Consider the following 18,865-nt stretch of genomic DNA (forward strand, 5'->3'; position numbering starts at 1 on the left):
GGGGCAGTTTTAAGAGCTCAACCCGTAGTCACACACAACAAAAATACAAATCAAATAGATTCTTCCATGCTCTCTATGCCCCTCACTATTTTATTTCCCATTCCTGTGCCTTTTGTGCATACAGAGTGTGGACTTTAAATTTGTATGCTTACAAATACCCCCCCCCCCTAGGCATTTGATAAGATGTCTAATCGCGGTGAAGTACCCCATTAATACAAGAATACCCACATGACAGCCCACATAGACCTGAGGAGCAAGCAATGCAAATGCCTCCTCATAGGGTCTCTCCTAAAAGAAGTGTTACAGCCAGTCACCTTACTTAACTTCCTAAAATAACAGAAAAATAAAAGCCATGAGCTGGATGGTTTCTACTGGGCAACACTGACACTTTTTATGAAGGTAACCCATAGTGCTCTACTATAACATGTTTGATTTAGCTAAAAGAGACAGGAGACCATGCATCGTTTAATAGTAGCCAATAGATTTCATGATTTTCTAACATTAAATTAAACATTATACATTAAATTGCTACCAAAATTGGTTATATAGAGCACAGGCCATTTTTCTCTATGTTACTTATTTATCACTATTGTATTGAAGTGTCATTACATTGCAGCACTGCAGACCCCACTTTATACCTTATGTGCTATTATAAAATTGAGCCTGATAGAATAAAAGGCCTACTAAGAAATTTCACACACCATCCATAAATATGTACAATCAAAGGTCATTTTCAAATATCATATGAAAATGGATTTTTGGTCAGGCTCCTCAGAGAGAAATACTTTGATCAATAGAAAATTGTATTTAACAAAAGGAAAATTCATTCCCCTATGTAAAACAACTCTAATGTTTTAAAGAGACTATATCAGATAACATTTCATCAAGTTTTATTTATAACATTTTTTTTTCTTCATGGTTTTTATGACTGGAATCAGACTGAACTCTGAAGCCAGTTACTGAAGGCGGGTGTCAGCTGCAGATAGTAGCTGGCACCTAATGAGTATTGAGCCCACTCCTTAGGCTAGATTCACATTGCCATTCGCATCCGACCCATTAAGGGTCAGATCTGCATTTTTGTTGTTGTTGTTGAGCTCATCGGGCACTAAAACGGGTTGGATGCAAACGGCTACTATCGGGTCCCGACGGACCCCATTCTCTTGCATGGGGTCTGTTGGTGATCCAGCAATTTTACAGGAATTTACCAAAGAAAAAAATAGTGCTTCTGGCTTGATTGCCGACAGAACTCAGAATAGCGGAGTCTGACAGCAATGTGAATGAGGCCTTAAAGAGGACTTGTGTCCACTCATAAAATGAGTTGCAGTTACCAATAAATAGCTTAGGTGGGCTGTTCATATACCTGGTTAGGTTTGATGACTGGGGTAAATTAGATTTACCGATTTAATCAGTGAAAGTAAACTTAAGTTAATTCTATCTACCCTTTAAAGTATGGGGTTTTAGACTTAAAAAAAAAAAAACCTCAACCTCAAAAGTTAGTAAAGTTCATGAGTTATCATTATTCCTATATATGATTTTGTAAATGTCATTTAACATGCCATTTCATTTTATTCTTTTTACAATGCCAAACCTGGTTCTTATCAGCTCTCGGGAAGAATTCTACAAGAAAGACTTTAACTTTTCTTGATAAAAACAACTAAATTGTAGCCTAAATACATTACAATCCTGATAAGTGAATACAGTTCTCGTCCAAGTAATGAATGTTTACCCACCAGGTGAAGGAATTGCTGCTCAAGTGCTCTGTATTCTGGGGAACTTTTATTGAATAGGTCATCAGAAAATGGCATGTTAGTCACCCGGAGGCTAAAGAACACAACAAGCTCTTTTCCCTTGTCAGCAGAAGGCTCTGTGTTAGATGTTAAATGTTCTATTGGAGAGAGCACTGTAGGATTATCCCAGTGTGATGTAGAGGCTTTTTCTTCCTTTTCCTGTGCACTGTCTATGACTTCATTGTCTATCTCTTCTTCGATACTATGGACGCCACTTCCTGTCACACTCGTATGTGTGAAACTTGATTCTAGGACAGTAGAACTAGAAGAAGAAGGTGTCATTAAGTCTCTATCATTATTATACTGATAAATGCTTTGAGTAGTGCTTGGAATCAGGTCTTGTATAGTTTCTTCAGTTGTTTCAGCCATTTCAGGAGATGTGATTTCAGGTATTCCTGGTAATCCCAAAGTTGTAAGTTCAAAGGCTGATCCTGCTTCTTCTGAAGATTCAGCAACATTTGGAGTGGGTTTTCCCACAGTTCCTCCTTCTCCTACAGTAGATTCTCTAACTGCTTCAAACCTTTGAGTAGTTATGTCAAACAATTGTATTGACTCCATAGTTGTTTCTTCTATAACCCTGTCAGTTGTTTCTTCAGGTAACCCAAATGCTTCTTGAGAGGAGTCTTCAGGTAGTTTAATACTAGGGGCAGAGCTACTCTCTTCATGGATATGAGGAGCTTCAGAATGTGATCTAGTCACAATATCTGACTGCAATTCAAAAGTTGGGGAAACAAATACTATATCTGAATCTACATAAGCAGGCAAAGTTTTAATAGTACTCATGAAAGTCGGCTCTGTTGTTGAAGTTTCGTCTTCTGACAAAATGAGGTTGACATTTACTGAGGTGAAAGTGTCTGAAGTGAGGGAAGGGAAATATGTTTTGTCGGTGGGTAGAATTTTATTCATCAAATCTTCTACACCAAACGTATCTGTAATAAGGAAATACAAATATGATAAGCATGTTAAGTTTTTGCATTTAAATAAAGAAATGTTAACAAAATTAGGGACATTTTTTTGGCTCAGAATCACCATCCACATCAAGTATCAATGTACACACATTTACTCACAAAATTACCACTATGTAAATCAATAATGATGTAGACATTGATAGGGATTGTTATTAGGAAAAACTTTTATTATGCCAATATTTGCTGTTAAGTACATTAGTGAAACCCTAAACCCAATAATTACAATGTCACAAGTTCTGCTTAAAGTGTCAGGTCTGTAAAACAGGGATCAAGGAATGCGATATAACAATGGGGACCTGTTACGATTCCTGGTACTCACTACCCCAAATTATCTAAAGGAGATGGTCTTGTTTGGGAACTTAATCCTATGAGCCCTGTAATTCACCTAGGTTCTAGGGTGAGTCCTACCTAAATTGGTCTTCTAAGGCCTTCCTTAACTACCTCCTATGATTGCTCAACCCAAAAAATTGGACCAGATGAAACTATGATAGTATGTAGATCAAAGTACCTACAGATAAAAAAAAAATCACTCACGGTACCACAAAATAACCAAATGATTCATGTATAGCTATGGTCATGTGTCCTCTAGGTAGACATAGGGTTCCTTAGGAGATCTATTGAAATAAACAACCCTTAAACAAAATAAGCCACACATGCAGATGGTTGAATGTACCAATTAACTTAACTGGTAGTGATGCCACAACGGGACAAGTGTCGATCATCAGCACAGCAAGTTTGCGGTCACACAACAGGAGTTTTTATCTGTACTTGCCCCATTTATGATCTGCGCTCATCCTGTTGTGATTATAACTTGTGGATTCTGTAGATTTTGGTCAGCCTTTCGGTAGCAAACTGCATTATTTACTTTGTGGTGGTTTAACAACATTTGCTATTTTAGCAGAAGTTGAATGGAGAGGACATATTGATAATTAATTTTGCTGTCGGGATCATGGTCTAGAGCAGTGTTGCCCAACCAGTGTGTCTCCAGCTGTTGCACAACAACAATACCCAGCTTGCCCGGACAGCCAAAGGCCAGCTCTATTGTTGAAGTTTCATCCTCTGACAAAATGTTGTTAACGTTTACTGAGGTGTAATTATCTTAGGTGAATTGTGCAACAGCTGGAGGCACAATGGTTGTGAAAAGCTGCTCTAGAGGATCCAAAATCAGTGATGGTTGGAGGATTTACCTGATCAGCTCAAATTACAGTCAGAAAACTGTAAAATCTATGACGTATTGTAGTACTCATCATGAACACTAGATGTCAGTACAGTAGACACTTCTGTATTGCAAAGCAGGAATATCTTCCTTTACAGCATGCTGTAAACATTTCATCTGTCACACAGTATAAAGTTTGTGTGTGTTTGCACATTGACATTTAATATTGATTCTTAACAGTGAATATAACAAGGTTTTTTAAGGTGCTGTTAGCTCAATACTAGAAATGTATTGACTAAAAACTTTTTCTTTTTTGAATTTTCCTTGTTTCCATTAGAAAATAACCTTTTCTATCACATACAATTAGACATTTGCTGAAAATCCAGACTGTTGTCACTTTGTGTCTTTACCAGCCTAATCCACTGAGACTAAGCACAAAGACGTGTCCAAGCTATAATTTAAGATGTCCTTTTGCTTCCAAAAGTTTTCTTTTTTTTCCAGAAAAATAATGATGCAAACACCAAAATCAATCTCATGAATATTTAACATGCTGTTTGGTAATACAGGTTAACTTAAGAAATCATACAATATGTATTTAATCAAGTGGATAAGCTGAGGACAGACGGAAGCAGTTACATTTTTTTGTGAAATCCATAATTCCATAATTTCTGTTATATTGAAAAGTATAAGCACAATATCATTTGTGTTTCATAAATGCAACTGATTTTAATATGTTTGATTTCTTAAAGGGACAGAATATCAGTGATACAAAGTCAATATGGTAAAAACGTATACTAGAAATGTAAAAAAGAAACAGTGGTTGAATGGTTGGACATAGATAGCAGAAGGTCTTGTGCAAAAAAAGTATTTAATTGGGTGCTGTAAAAATGAAAAACTTGATTTATATTGTACATCTTGCCAACACATTTTTTCTAATTTACTTTATTAAAAAATCTCTCCTTTTTATAGAAATCATGGCTAATAACAAAAAGACAACTAGGGGTCCCCATACCATCCAGAACATAATCCTGTCCAGCTGCAGCATTATCTTTGTCCCAGCGTAAGTACAGGCTAAGACAAAGTTCAAAAAGTAAAGACGGGACTCGCTCTGTGCTCGCTCTGGAGCCTGAAAACAGAGATGAGGGGGTTACACACCAGCCTGCAGGGATTGGATAAAGAGACCAAGCACTGCACAGCAGACTCAGGGAGAAAATGAATGCAAAGTGAGTGAGGGCGGTCTCAGTGCTTGCATCGGTCACGTCCCTTCCTGAGCATTGGATGTCAGAATGAGTGAGCAGCAGAACAGAGCTGTTTGCGAGCCAAATACAAAATCTAGACACATGAAAAGGACATGTAAAAAATCTACATGACCTAGTAAGTAACGATATATGGTGATATAAAGGCATTATTTTCTGTGATATGACAGGTACACTTTAAATTCCTTACTGTTCAAATCCTAATTTACTTAAAGTGAGGGGGCCATGTTTCAATGTAAAGTTATTCAACACAGCATTTGGACCTATTTGAGAAAATAAATTATACAGCTCGGCAAAATTATGGAATCACCATATGTTCACTCAAGTTTTTTTTCTTATTTCGTAGCAAATACAGTATATCACAAATATGACACATAACAGTGCCTGTGTAATAGATGAACATTCTGGCTTCAGGAAACATTTTAAACAAATGAAAACTAACTATTCTGTAATGCCATATGTTTTTCCAGATCAAGTAGAGGAAAAAAAAAATAGGGAAATACTTAATACTGCGTTAAATATATGGAATCAAATTGTAAACTGCATTTGTAAACCAAATACTGGAACCACAGAAATCTTTTGGTACTTGGACTGTGCGGACGTACGCAGTCTTCATTGACAGCAATGCAGTCTGTCCTTTCTTTTGGCAGAGTCTGAAATTTGAGTTTGCTACACATAAATATATATATTTATAAATATATAAACATATGTATATGGCACATTCAAACTGAGGGGCATTGGTGGAACTATCGTTCACAACACTTTTCTACGGGGGTGGGGTATCGGTCAATGAGTTCTCACATGTATGTGTGTGTGTGTGTGGGGGGGGGGGGATTTGTTAGCTTATCTTGTCTCAGTTCTGTGGATGCCCATGCCTCTATAACACTGAGCATTGTTTACTACAACAAGAATTAACCCTTACAACACAGCAGAGATTGGTTACAGAGAAGCAGTGAGAAGGTAAATTCCCTGAGACTGCAATAAACTAGGCACTAACAATGAACAGCCCCCTTATATCCCTACTGTTTGTTGCCTGATTTTGGTTGCTGAACAAAAGGTTCTGATATTAGTGTCAGGACCTCGTGTGCTAGTGTGGGTTGTTGCCCCTTTTCCTCCTTTCCCCTAGCACCTGGGTGCAGCACACGCCATGCACCTAGCCAGGATCTGTCCTAGGCTCGATAATGTTTTGGGGCTGCTTTGCTCTGACATGTGGTCTCTCCATCCATTGAAGCAAAGACAGGCTCCCTCTAAACACCTGACTAGTGATGTAATGTACCTGGCCGCACTGTAACCTGGGAAAACCTGAGACAAAAATGATTTTGTATGCTGTCAAAAATAAACATTTGGGCAAAAATCACAGAAGAATTGCAGGACCACCATGAAACACGGGTACAGACACGATATTATGAACTACACTAACTGTACAGCCCCTGTAGCATAATCAAATAAGGAAAATCTTCAAGACCAGTTTCTTTATTTCATTCTTTTGTAATAATTGTGTTGCATCACAATTCAAAAGTAATTTCAAGGGATATTGTGGGTGTTTCAGTCTTTGAAGAGTACCAACATTTTTGTCCACGTCTATGACTGTATTTGATATAATGTATAAAAAGTTAAAGGGGTATTCCAGGATTTTTTTTTATTTGACTATGCTACAGGGGCTGTAAAGTTAGTGTAGTTCATAATATAGTGTTTGTACCTGTGTGTGACGGTTTTCTTACAATTCTTATGCGATTTTCACCCCAATATTTATTTTTATCAGCATACAAAATTACTGTTGTCTCAGATTTTTCCCTGGTTGCAATGCGGCTGGGACCTGAATCACTAGTCAGCTGATGACAGGGAGCCTGTCTGCTTCAATGGGTGGAGGGATTGCTTGGTGGGAGAGATATCGATCTGCAACAGCTGTAGGCACCCTGATTGAAAACCACAGGTCTTTGAATGGATGCAGCTCATTTATGTTTCAATGGGGGGGGGGGTGGCTGATGTGTGGGAGGGAGGAAAATGGAATTGTGGGATTTGTAGTCAAAAAAAGAAAAGTCAAACAGGAAATTCCAGTTCACAAAAAGCTATACACAGTGTTATGGTAATCTCACAACATAGCCATTTAGCCCCCAAGACAAGTGCAAATCCTTCCTAAGCATGTCCATTACTGCCTGCCAGGTACATACTAAAATCACCTTATGGTGGATAACCCCTTTAAGAAACATCTAGTCAGAGCTGGTGCAAGGATTTTTGCACCCCTAGGCAAACGCTAATTTTGCTGCCCCCTTGACTTCACCCATTGGCCCGTCCTTCGACACGCCCCGCCTTACTACTGGGGAGACACACTGTGACAAACCTCCTCCTCATGTAATATCCTTACTACTGAGCTGACACACTGTAACAAACCTCCTCCTCATGTAATTACCTTACTACTGGGGTGAAACACTATATCAAACCTCCTCCTAATGTAATTACCTTACTACTGGGGTGACACACTATAACAAACCTCTTCCTAATGTAATCACCTTACTACTAGGGTGACAAACTGTGATAAACCGCCTCCTCATGTAATCACCTTACCACTGGGGTGACACACTGTAACAAACCTCCTCCTCATGTAATCTCCTTACTACTCTGGTGACACACTGTAACAAACCTCCTCCTCATATAATCACCTTACTATTGTGGTGACACACTGTAACAAACCCCCTCCTTATGTAATTACCTTATTACTGGGGCGGCGGGGGCTGACACGGTGGTGCTTTAGGGTGAGCTGGTTGAGTAAGTGGTTCGGATGCTGGCTGTCTAACTTTATTGTGAAGGGCAGAGTGGTGCCCCCGTCAAGAGGGCATTCTAGGCAGCTGCCTATTTTGCCTATAGGCAGAGCCGGCCCTGTAGTTAGTTGTAAAGAGCCTGTACTTACAGGGAATATGCAGCAGCTCATATGGTACAGTATGTCTGCAATGCATGGTTTTTGTGTGGTTCATAGTTTATTTTGTGCCTAAACTTAATATTATTAAACTATATTCAAGTAAAATTTGGATTAATTTAGAGCAGAGAGATTTTCTGGACTATGAGATTTTCACACTCTGGTTGTCTCATCTATATTAGTTTTATAATACTTAGATTTTGTGCTTACTGTTCATGAATTATTAAGAGAAATTTTATATGAAATATCAACTACAAAATTGCTTTTCCCTAATGGCCCAATGCCAATATATAGAACTTGGCTAGTGTTTCCTTTCAAACAGTATATCGTCGTACATGTTTTGTCCTTTTCTATCTATAGTTATTTATTGAAGATTTCCTAATTTAAGCAGTTTCTATAGCAACAGCCTGCATGGGCCCTTTCCAGCACATATGGTTCCACTGACAAAACTAGGCTTACTAATAACTGTAATACTACCCCTGCTATTTTTTTGTCATGTATTCCCTCCACCCTCTTGTCTTCTCTGCCTTTTTTGCTTTTATTCTCTCTTCTCTTCTTATGTTGTTTTCTATGGCTATTGATACTTTGTTAAAGGTAATGCTAAGCGTCCTTTGTTGGGCTGACAAAACTTTAATATAAAGTGAGAACACTCCTGTATATTACTGTCAAAAATTGAGAGCAGAGCAACACAAAGAATAAAAAGTTGTTAGAGCCTTATTTACTCAAGATAGAAAAGCATTCGAACACAGTGCTCACTATAACACTACAACACATCCATTTTTCTAACTGATTTGTCATATATGTAGAGGCCTATAAAAGCACAGTACTATAGTCTTATAAGAGGCTTCCTACAGGACAAGCCCACATGAATTTATAACCAATGCACATGGCTCTGTACAACCTTTCAGACTTCTGTGGGGCCATTCTGTAACTATTGCTACTTCTAAATTCATATTGAGGTATTTGTATTTTTTCATTCTGTTTAAATTAAACGGAATAACATAGTGACATTCCCCGGGGATCTGGGGAACAGTAAAGTGGAACGTCACTATCAAACGCGTGCACGTAAAGATGGACATACAGTAAAAATCTAGGATAGAGCAATGACTCTTGCCCCCCCCCATACTAAACTGCAGACATCTGTATGCCTGTAGCCAGGACATGCCAGGAGCCACACAAGATGTCAGTGTCGGGATGTAGGTGTTCGAAATGATGTCACACATCATACAAAAATCCATCAGAATGGAAGAGGCGACAAAAAGTTTCAGCTAGTAGAGGTAATTTTTCATTTTAGCTTGAATGGCAGCATTGATATTTAGGAGGGGGGGGGGGGGAATAATACATAAAAACAGTGAGATATAATTAATCTACCAAAAATGTTGAGGTCACCCAATTCACAATAATCCCAATATCACCAGGGAACTTTTTTTTACGACAAATGAGGAAACTTCACTTTTATTTTAGGCTCTTAAAATTAAAAACTAAATTCTGCGTCAATTTCACAAACCACCACCATTACCGGAACCCCATGAGGGGAAAATTTTAATATGCCTGCTACTCACATAGGTCACATGAGCCCATATACACGTCCTGTGTACAAACAGGTGTCAGTTCATGATCAGTACACAAGTACAAAGTAAATTCACATTAGCAGGAGTATGCCTTAAGGATAGATGCATCCTACGATCTTAGTATTATTGCAATCTTAGTGCACCTGATATTGCTCTTGATGCACATTTGTCCCGATCCTGGACCAATATACGCAGCCATCCAAGTAAGAGACTGCACAGTCAAAAATTACTGTAGCAATTGCATAGTCCTAGGAGGACCAAGGTGATCAATTATGGCACTTATACTCTTCAAATGACGTACAAAAATCTTCCACAGTGTAATTCAAATGGACTCATGCAATTAATGAGGGGGGGATGTTATAACCTTATTTCTGATGTATAAGCAATCACCAATTCATATTGCACAGTCTGTAAATACTGCAATCACCACTTAACATCAGTGGCATCTCCAGCATTCATATTTTTTTTTTACATTCGGTTTATTGAACAGGGGAAAAAAGACAATAAAACAGTGAACCATAACAAACGCTCCGCACAAGCCTAGAAATTAGGTGACAAGATCCCTCGCAGGGGAGAATATAATACAATAACATCAAGGGAATGTAAAAATATCAGCTCAGAGGAAGAACATACAGTATTGGGGCACATTATTCCTGAAACATAGTACCTAGAAATACTGGTCCACAACAATACTTAAGAGTATCCTGAGCGAAGAATCATTATAAGTCACAGTAGAACGACCCGAATCAGGAGAAAAAAAAAAAAAAGAGAAGAAGTAGAAAGAAAGAGTGAGGGGAGAAAAATAAAAATGAAAACCAGGCGGGAACCAAGAGGGGGGGGGGGGGGGGGGAGAAAGCAGGGCAACAGGACGAATGAAAAGGGGGCAGTGAGGAGGGAGTGGGCATGAGTGCATCTCCAACCAGGCGCGGAGATGGGTCTGACGGCCAAGTGAGCTAGATGATGTTCCGAGTTGGGCAATGGCTCCGTCCGCACCCAAGACTGAAGCAACCGCAGCTGTCCAGCCAGGTAATACACATGAAAGTCCGGGAGGGCATAGCCCGCCCGGTCCTTCATACGCTGAAGAGTAGTAAGCTTCAACTTGGAGCGAGAGTTGGCCCAGATAAACGCTGGCAATAGAGAGTGAAGCGATTTAAAAAAGGACATAGGAACAGGAATGGCAGCATATTCTAAAACATAGAGGCACTTAGGCAATATGATCATCTTGATCAAGTTGATACGCCCGGGGACCGATAGCGGTAAAGAGCTCCATATTTTAAACTTATCTTTAAGTACAGTCAAAAGTCCCTAGTCATGTCTCTATGAATTATAATACCCAAATACTTAAACTGTTCGACCACCTGGAGGCCAGCAAAAACAGTGGGCCACCCAGAAGGTCGAAGAGGGAGCAAGAAAGACTTGGTCCAATTTATCCTAAGGCCGGAGAATGTACCGAACCTATTAATCATAGAAATAGCCATGGGAAGGGAGGATCGAGGGTCATCAAGAAAAAGGACCATGTAATCAGCATATAACCCGATGCGATCCTCCCTACCTCCATAGACCACACCCTTGATGGACACATCATGCCTAATTTGTATAGCTAGCGGCTCAGCCGCAATAGCATACACGAGGGGCGAGAGGGGGCAACCATGACGGGTGCCCCGCCCCAAAGTAAAAAATGAGGAGCAAATCCCATTAATACAAATCTGGGCCTTAGGGTTAGTATATAGGATTTCAATCCATCGAATTAAGTTAGCTCCAAAGCCGAATTTCTGCAATACAGCCAGGAGATAAGACCATTCGACTGAATCAAAGGCCTTGGCTGCATCAAGCGAAGCCAAGGCCCAATCCTCATCCAACGCACATCCCAACTGCACTGCCGTCTGAACCCTCCTAATATTATCTGAAGTGGATCTACCTGGCATCTACCCGGATTGATCTTCATGAATAATGGACCACACTCACTACCTTATTGAGACGTTGTGCCAGTATTTTGGTAAGTATTTTATAGTCAATATTCAGTAAAGAAACTGGCCTATATGACCCGCACTCCAAGGGGTCCTTGTCGGGCTTAAGGAGAACCACTATGGTGGCCTCACATAAAGAACCCAGCAACGATCCCACGGCGAATGCATGCTCATACATGGCTTTAAGACTATGCGTGATATGGGGTAGGTACCTGGAGTAGACTTCCAATGGAAGCCCATCAGGACCAGCCGTCTTCCCCCTGGTCATGGCAGCCACCGCCCCCTCTATGTCCTCAGTTGTGATGTCTCTGTCCAAGTCTGTCCTGTCCTCTAAGGAAAGTCGGGGAAACGCAATCTGAGCTAAAAAGTCAGTCAATTCGTCAGTCGAGTATGCAACCCTAGAACGGTATAGGTCAGCATAATACTCAGCAAACCTGGAGGCTATACTGTCGGACGTAACCAAAACCACACCCCTCGATGAGAGAAGCCTGAGTACAGATGGGGGCGCCCTATCCTGACGTACCAAATGGGCCAGCAGTTTGCCAGAAGAAGAATTGTTTGGAGAAAAACTATTTATGATTCATTCGCGCATTGAGATGTTGCATATATACTCTGCCCACAGCGAGCCAAGCTTCCCTATGGGCATCAGTAGGATCTTCCACGTACCTGGCCTCCAAGTCGGCACACTGCTTAGCCAGGTCCTCCTCTCTACCAGAAGCCTCTCTTTTTAGATAAGATATAGACGACCTAAGGCAGCCACGCAAATATGCTTTAAAAGTCTCCCATAGAATCCCCGAGTCGTCAGTCTGTACCCCCAGAAATACCTGCAGTTGGTCAGGGATCCGGTCTACAGGATCTAGAAGCTGCAACCAAAAGGGATGCACTTTCCATCGCCTATGGGTAGAAACGGATGGGAGAGAAATGGTTAACAACATAGGAGAATGATCTGAAATCGCCTGGGAGCGATAAGACACCTCAGAAACCAATCCCACCAATGCTGGAGAGCCATAGGCAAGGTCTATATGAGAAAGGGAGTTATGACTACTAGAATAACAGGATAGCCTTCCCAGGAGGTGACACCTGGAGGGGATCAAATGTGTTTCCTGTAGACATATGATCTGCGGTTGTAACCTCCGTACGTGTGAGTAAACTAGGACTCTCTTCTTGGGAGCACCCAAACCCCTCACATTCCAGGATAACACACAAAATTCAGCCAAAAGAGGACATAAGGAACATGTACACAGGATAAGTAAGTATCCCAGCCCCCCTCATCCCCCACCCCCACACGGATCACAATATAGAAATCCCCCATAAGAAAAGACATGTGCGGGCCAAAACCAAAAACCCATAACATAACATAACAAAACAAGTACCCGCAGATTCTCGCGGGTGGGCATAAACAAGACTCAGTCCAAAGGACAGGCGACAGTACCCAGTTCGTAGGTGGTACAAAGGTGGCTCTATATACGGGGAACAACCAGAGATGTTGTACTATGAAACGTAACCCCATCCTCACCACAGGGCAAACTCTGGACAGATAGTGAAGCAGGGAATAAAGGGGAATATGCAATAAAGGAAATAAGGGCAGCAGCATGGGACACAACAGGTAATACTCAAGCATTCAGGAGTGGGGAAGCTCCTCTCCTCCTGCGCAGCCAGTCCAGTGCTTCCACCGGGTCATTGAAGAACACTGCCCGATCCCCATCCGATACCCTCAAGCGTGCGGGGTAAGCCATCGAATAGAAAATCTGAAGCTCCCGGAGTCGTGCTTTGACATTCGCAAAAGAAGCCCTCTTTTTCTGTAGGTCTGCGGAAAAGTCTGGGAAGAAGGAAACCTTGGAGTTGTCGTAAGTAATATCTCCCAGTAATCTTGCCTGCCGAAGGAGTAAGTCCCGATCATTACAGTTCAGAATGCGTGCTAAAAACGGCCTAGGAGGGGCCCCAGGTGGAGGTGCACGGACGGGGACCCGATGGGCCCTCTCCACGGTAAACGCCACTGAGAATGGTGTTGCAGGGAACAACTCACGGAACCAACGCTCTGCAAACATGGCGGGCGACTGTCTTTCGGCCCTCTCCGGCAGCCCAATAATGCGGACGTTGTTCCGCCGCAGCCTGTTCTCCAGGTCATCATTTTTCTGCTTACAAAGGCATAATTGCGACTCTAGAGAGGACAGCGCGTTCGGGAGAGGTGAAACCGTGTCCTTCAATGTAGAGATGCGGTCCTTGGCCTGAACCAGGCGGCCGCGCACATTTTGCAGATCTTCGCGCAGCAGACCCACGTCCACTTTCACTTCTTCCAACTTTCCGGTGAGCGTCGTTTGGCAAGACGCAATGGCGTGGAGGAGTTGCTCCGAGACTTGCTTCAGGGTGAGTTCGGAATCTGCATCCTCAGAGCCCTCAGCGCCCTGAGGACTCACCTCCATCCCCTCAGAGTCCGTATTGGCGCAGGCCTCACTGCCGGCGCCATCTTGGATAGGGCCTCTGGCAAACTCCTGCAGCTTTTCTACTGCCGATTTGTCCCGTTTCGGTTCTGATCGGTCCTATTGGTCCGCACCATGTTCTGTGAGAGCCCAGAGGAATGTTCTGGGGACAGGATACTGGTCAGGATAAGGAAATCTCCGGTTCAGAGCGCGAGCTGCCTCTACATGCGACAGCTCATTCCGCTGCTCAAGCCACGCCCCCTCCAGCTTTCATATTTAGGGGGGGCACATGGGGGGGCAGTGACAAAAGTGTGTGTGGGGGGAGGATTTTAAAATCTGTGTGTGTGTGTATAAATGTATATATATATATATATATATATATATATACACACACACACACCTTGCAGAACATGTTTAATAAAAAAATAAAAAAATAAGTTTTTTGCAGACTCCCTCTGCAAACTGCACTCTCAGGTAGGTAAGGTGAAGCCGCACTGTCCGCTTGCTCTGCTCCCCCTTTCTTGCTCAGGTCCCCCTTACTTGCTCTGCTCTCAGGTCCCCCTTACTTGCTCTGCTCTCTGCTCCCCTCTACTTGCTCTGCTCCCCTTACTTGCTCAGCCCCCTCCTTACCTGCTCAGCCCCCACCTTACTTGATCCGCTCCCCCTTACTTGATCAGCCCCCTGCTGCTCCTTACTTGCTCAGCCTCCTTTGTTTGCTCAATCCCCCTTACTTGCTAAGCACCCCCTTATTTGATCAGCCCCCCTATTAGTTCAGCCCCCTTAATTGCTCAGCCTCCCCTGTTTGCTCAACCGCCCCTTACTAGCTCAGTCCCCCCTTACTTCCTCTGCTCCTCCTTACTTGCTCTGCTCCCCCTTGCTTGCACAGCCCAATTACTTGCTCAGCCCACTATTAGCTAAGCCTCCTCTTCCAGCTCAGCCCCCCTTATTTGCTCAGTCCCCCCCTTATTAGCTCAGCCCTCCTTACTTGTTCAGCTCCCCCTTACCTTACTTGCTCATCCCTCTTATTTGCTCAGCCTTCCCCCCTTATATACTCAGCCCCCTCTTATTAGCTCATCCCCCCCTATTTGCTCATCCCCCTCTTACAGCTTCCCCTTATTTGTTCAGCTCCCTCTTACCTTAATTGCTCAGCCTCCCTATCTTATTTGCTCAACCTCCCTCCTTTATTTGTTAATCTCCCTTTACTTGCTCAGCTCCCCCTTAGCTTACTTGCTCATTCCCCCTTGTTAGCTCAGCCCCCTTAAGTTATTTGCTTAGTTCTCCTTTATTAGCTCAGCCCCCCCTTACTTGCTCAGCTTTACCTTACCGTACTTGCTCAGCCCCCCTTATTAGCTCTGCCCCCCTTATTTGCTCAACCTCCCACCTTATTTGTTCAGCCCCCCTTTAGTTATTTTTCTCAGACCCCCCTTATTTGCTCAGACCCCCAAGACCCCCTTACTTGCTCTTCCTAACTGCTCATTACTGTCCTAACCGCTCTTGGCTCTTCTCACTCTACTCCCCTTTCCTTGCTCAGTTCTCCTTACTTTACTTACTGCTCTTGCTGTGTTTTGATCTTCAGGTTCTAACTTCTTCTCACTGCTTACACTCTATCTCTTCGCCGTCCAGAATTTGCACTCCCGCTCCTCTTCCTCTATTTCTTTCCGCTGAGTCCAACTGCCAGAATGCACGGGTTGCGCGAACGTGACCCTGGCGCCGCTCAGCCACATCAAAATAATCAACCGCGAGGTGAGAGGGAGAGGAAAAGGAAGCAGTGCTCCCTAGCCGCACCGGTGTGGCTGCAAGAATCAGGGGCAGACTGACAACACTCAGGGCCTCCGGACCAAAAAATGCAAGGGCCCCCATATATATATATATATATATGTTAACGTAGGTAAGATCATTTTCAGTGGCCAATAATACCAGTATACAAGGAATAAATGTACTACCATACAATAACTGGATAATACCATCATACTGTACCAAATAAAACCACTATATACAATCCAGTATTCCCCTATACAGTGCCCATTTAGCGGTAGATACCAGCTGTATACAGGATCTGGATACCATATAAGTGATTATATACAGGACCATATAGAGGTATATACCAGCTGTATACAGATCTGTATACCACATTACAATTACATTCATGGACTCACAATTATGTCTTTTCTGATCAGCGGCATCCTCTTTCTGTTTCTTCTTCATCCAGCTCAGACTGCCATGATATCTTATTTCAGCCAAAACTTCATTTCTTCAGCATCTGCGGGTCAAACATGTTAGACTCTGCAGTATTTCCAGTGTTCTCCATTGCCGATCCCCCTTTGCCATTTCAATTTCCAACTCCCCCCCCCCCCTTCGATAACATTTCAATTCCCCCTCTGATCCCCTCTGTGCTATTTCAATCCCCCCCTTTTTGATAGGGGATTAGAAGGGGGGGGGGGAGGGATTGGGAATTGAAATGGCACAGGGGGATCAGCGGGGGGATTGGAAATTTAGGTGACCCCTCTGATCCCCCTGTGCCATTCTAATTACTTCCCCATCCCCCTGTGCTATATCATTAAACCCCCATGGGCCAATTAATTAATTCCCCCTCCCCTTCCTCATGGGCCAATTCATTAATAACCCCTCCCCCATGTGCCAATTCATTAATCCGCCCCTCCCCTCCCCCATGTGCCAATTCATTATTCCCTTCCTCCCTTCCCCATGTGCCGATTCATTAATCCCCCCTCTCCTCCCCCATGTGCCAATTCATTATTCCCTTCCTCCCCTCCCCATGTGCCGATTCATTAATCCCCCCTCCCCTCCCCCATGTGCCAATTCATTAATCCTCCCTCCCCTCCCCATGTGTGAAATTCATTAATCCCCCCTCCCCAATGTGCCAATTCATTAATCCCCCTCCCCTCTCCAATGTGCCAATTCATTAATCCCTCCCCTCCCCAATGTGCCAATTCATTTATCCCCCCTTCCCTCCCCAATGTGCCAATTCATTAATCCCCCTACCCAATGTGCCAATTCATTCATTCCCCCCTCCCCTCCCCAATGTGCTAATTCATTAATCCCCCTCCCCTCCCCAATGTGCCAATTCATTATTCCCTCCTCCCCTCCCCCATGTGCCAATTCATTATTCCCTTCCTCCCCTCCCCATATGCCAATTCATTATTCCCTTCCTCCCCTCCCCATATGCCAATTCATTAATCCCCCCTCCCCTCCCCCATGTGCCAATTAATGAATCCCCCCTCCCAACCCCAATGTGCCAATTCATTAATCCCTCCCCTCCCCAATGTGCCAATTCATTAATCCCCCCTCCCCTCCCCAATGTGCCAATTCATTAATCCCCCCTCCCCAATATGCCAATTCATTAATCCCCCTCCCCAATGTGCCAATTCATTAATCCCCCCTCCCTAATGTGCCAATTCATTCAACCCCTCTCCCCTCCCCATGTGCCAATTCATTATTCCCTTCCTCCCCTCCCCATGTGCCGATTCATTAATCCCCCCTCCCAACCCCATGTGCCAATTCATTAATCCCCCTCCCCAATGTGCCAATTCATTAATCCCCCCTCCCCAATATGCCAATTCATTAATCCCCCTCCCCAATGTGCCAATTCATTAATCCCCCCTCCCTAATGTGCCAATTCATTCAACCCCTCTCCCCTCCCCATGTGCCAATTCATTATTCCCTTCCTCCCCTCCCCATGTGCCGATTCATTAATCACCCCTCCCCTCCCCCATGTGCCAATTCATTAATCCTCCCTCCCCTCCCCCATGTGTGAAATTCATTAATCCCCCCCTCCCCAATGTGCCAATTCATTAATCCCCCTCCCCTCTCCAATGTGCCAATTCATTAATCCCTCCCCTCCCCAATGTGCCAATTCATTTATCCCCCCTTCCCTCCCCAATGTGCCAATTCATTAATCCCCCTACCCAATGTGCCAATTCATTCATTCCCCCTCCCCTCCCCTATGTGCTAATTAATTAATCCCCCTCCCCAATGTGCCAATTCATTATTCCCTCCTCCCCTCCCCCATGTGCCAATTCATTATTCCCTTCCTCCCCTCCCCATATGCCAATTCATTAATCCCCCCTCCCCTCCCCCATGTGCCAATTCATGAATCCCCCCTCCCAACTTCCATGTGCCAATTCATTAATCCCCCCCTCCCCTCCCCCATGTGTGAAATTCATTAATCCCCCCCTCCCCAATGTGCCAATTCATTAATCCCTCCCCTCCCCAATGTGCCAATTCATTAATCCCCCCTCCCTAATGTGCCAATTCATTCAATCCCTCTCCCCTCCCCATGTGCCAATTCATTATTCCCTTCCTCCTCTCCCCATGTGCCAATTCATTAATCCCCCCTCCCAACCCCATGTGCCAATTCATTAATACCCCTCCCCTCCCCAATGTGCCAATTCATTAATCCCCCCTCCCCAATATGCCAATTCATTAATCCCCCTCCCCAATGTGCCAATTCATTAATCCCCCCTCCCCTCCCCAATGTGCCAATTCATTAATCCCCCCTCCCCAATGTGCCAATTCATTAATCCCCCTCCCCAATGTGCCAATTCATTAATCCCCCCTCCCCAATGTGCTAATTCATTAATCCCCCCTCCCCAATGTGCCAATTCATTAATCCCCCCTCCCCTCCCCAATGTGCCAATTCATAAATCCCCCCTCCCCAATGTGCCAATTCATTAATCCCCCTCCCCAATGTGCCAATTCATTAATCCCCCCTCCCCAATGTGCTAATTCATTAATCCCCCCTCCCCAATGTGCCAATTCATTAATCCCCCCTCCCCTCCCCAATGTGCCAATTCATAAATCCCCCCTCC

General features: G+C 43.5%; 1 protein-coding gene across 2 annotated transcripts in view; it reads right to left on the reverse strand.

Annotated features, from left to right (window-relative positions):
• IMPG1 (interphotoreceptor matrix proteoglycan 1) overlaps positions 1–18,865 on the reverse strand; it is a 489,363-nt gene that overhangs the window by 61,581 nt on the left and 408,917 nt on the right. For both annotated transcript variants that reach the window (XM_056565914.1, XM_056565915.1), the window contains one exon: positions 1,731–2,716. In XM_056565914.1, coding sequence (XP_056421889.1) covers positions 1,731–2,716 — 986 coding nt within the window. The remainder of the gene's footprint in view (positions 1–1,730; positions 2,717–18,865) is intronic.

This window comes from Hyla sarda, chromosome 3 (genome assembly GCF_029499605.1).
Source record: "Hyla sarda isolate aHylSar1 chromosome 3, aHylSar1.hap1, whole genome shotgun sequence".
Classification (NCBI taxonomy): Eukaryota; Metazoa; Chordata; class Amphibia; order Anura; family Hylidae; genus Hyla; species Hyla sarda.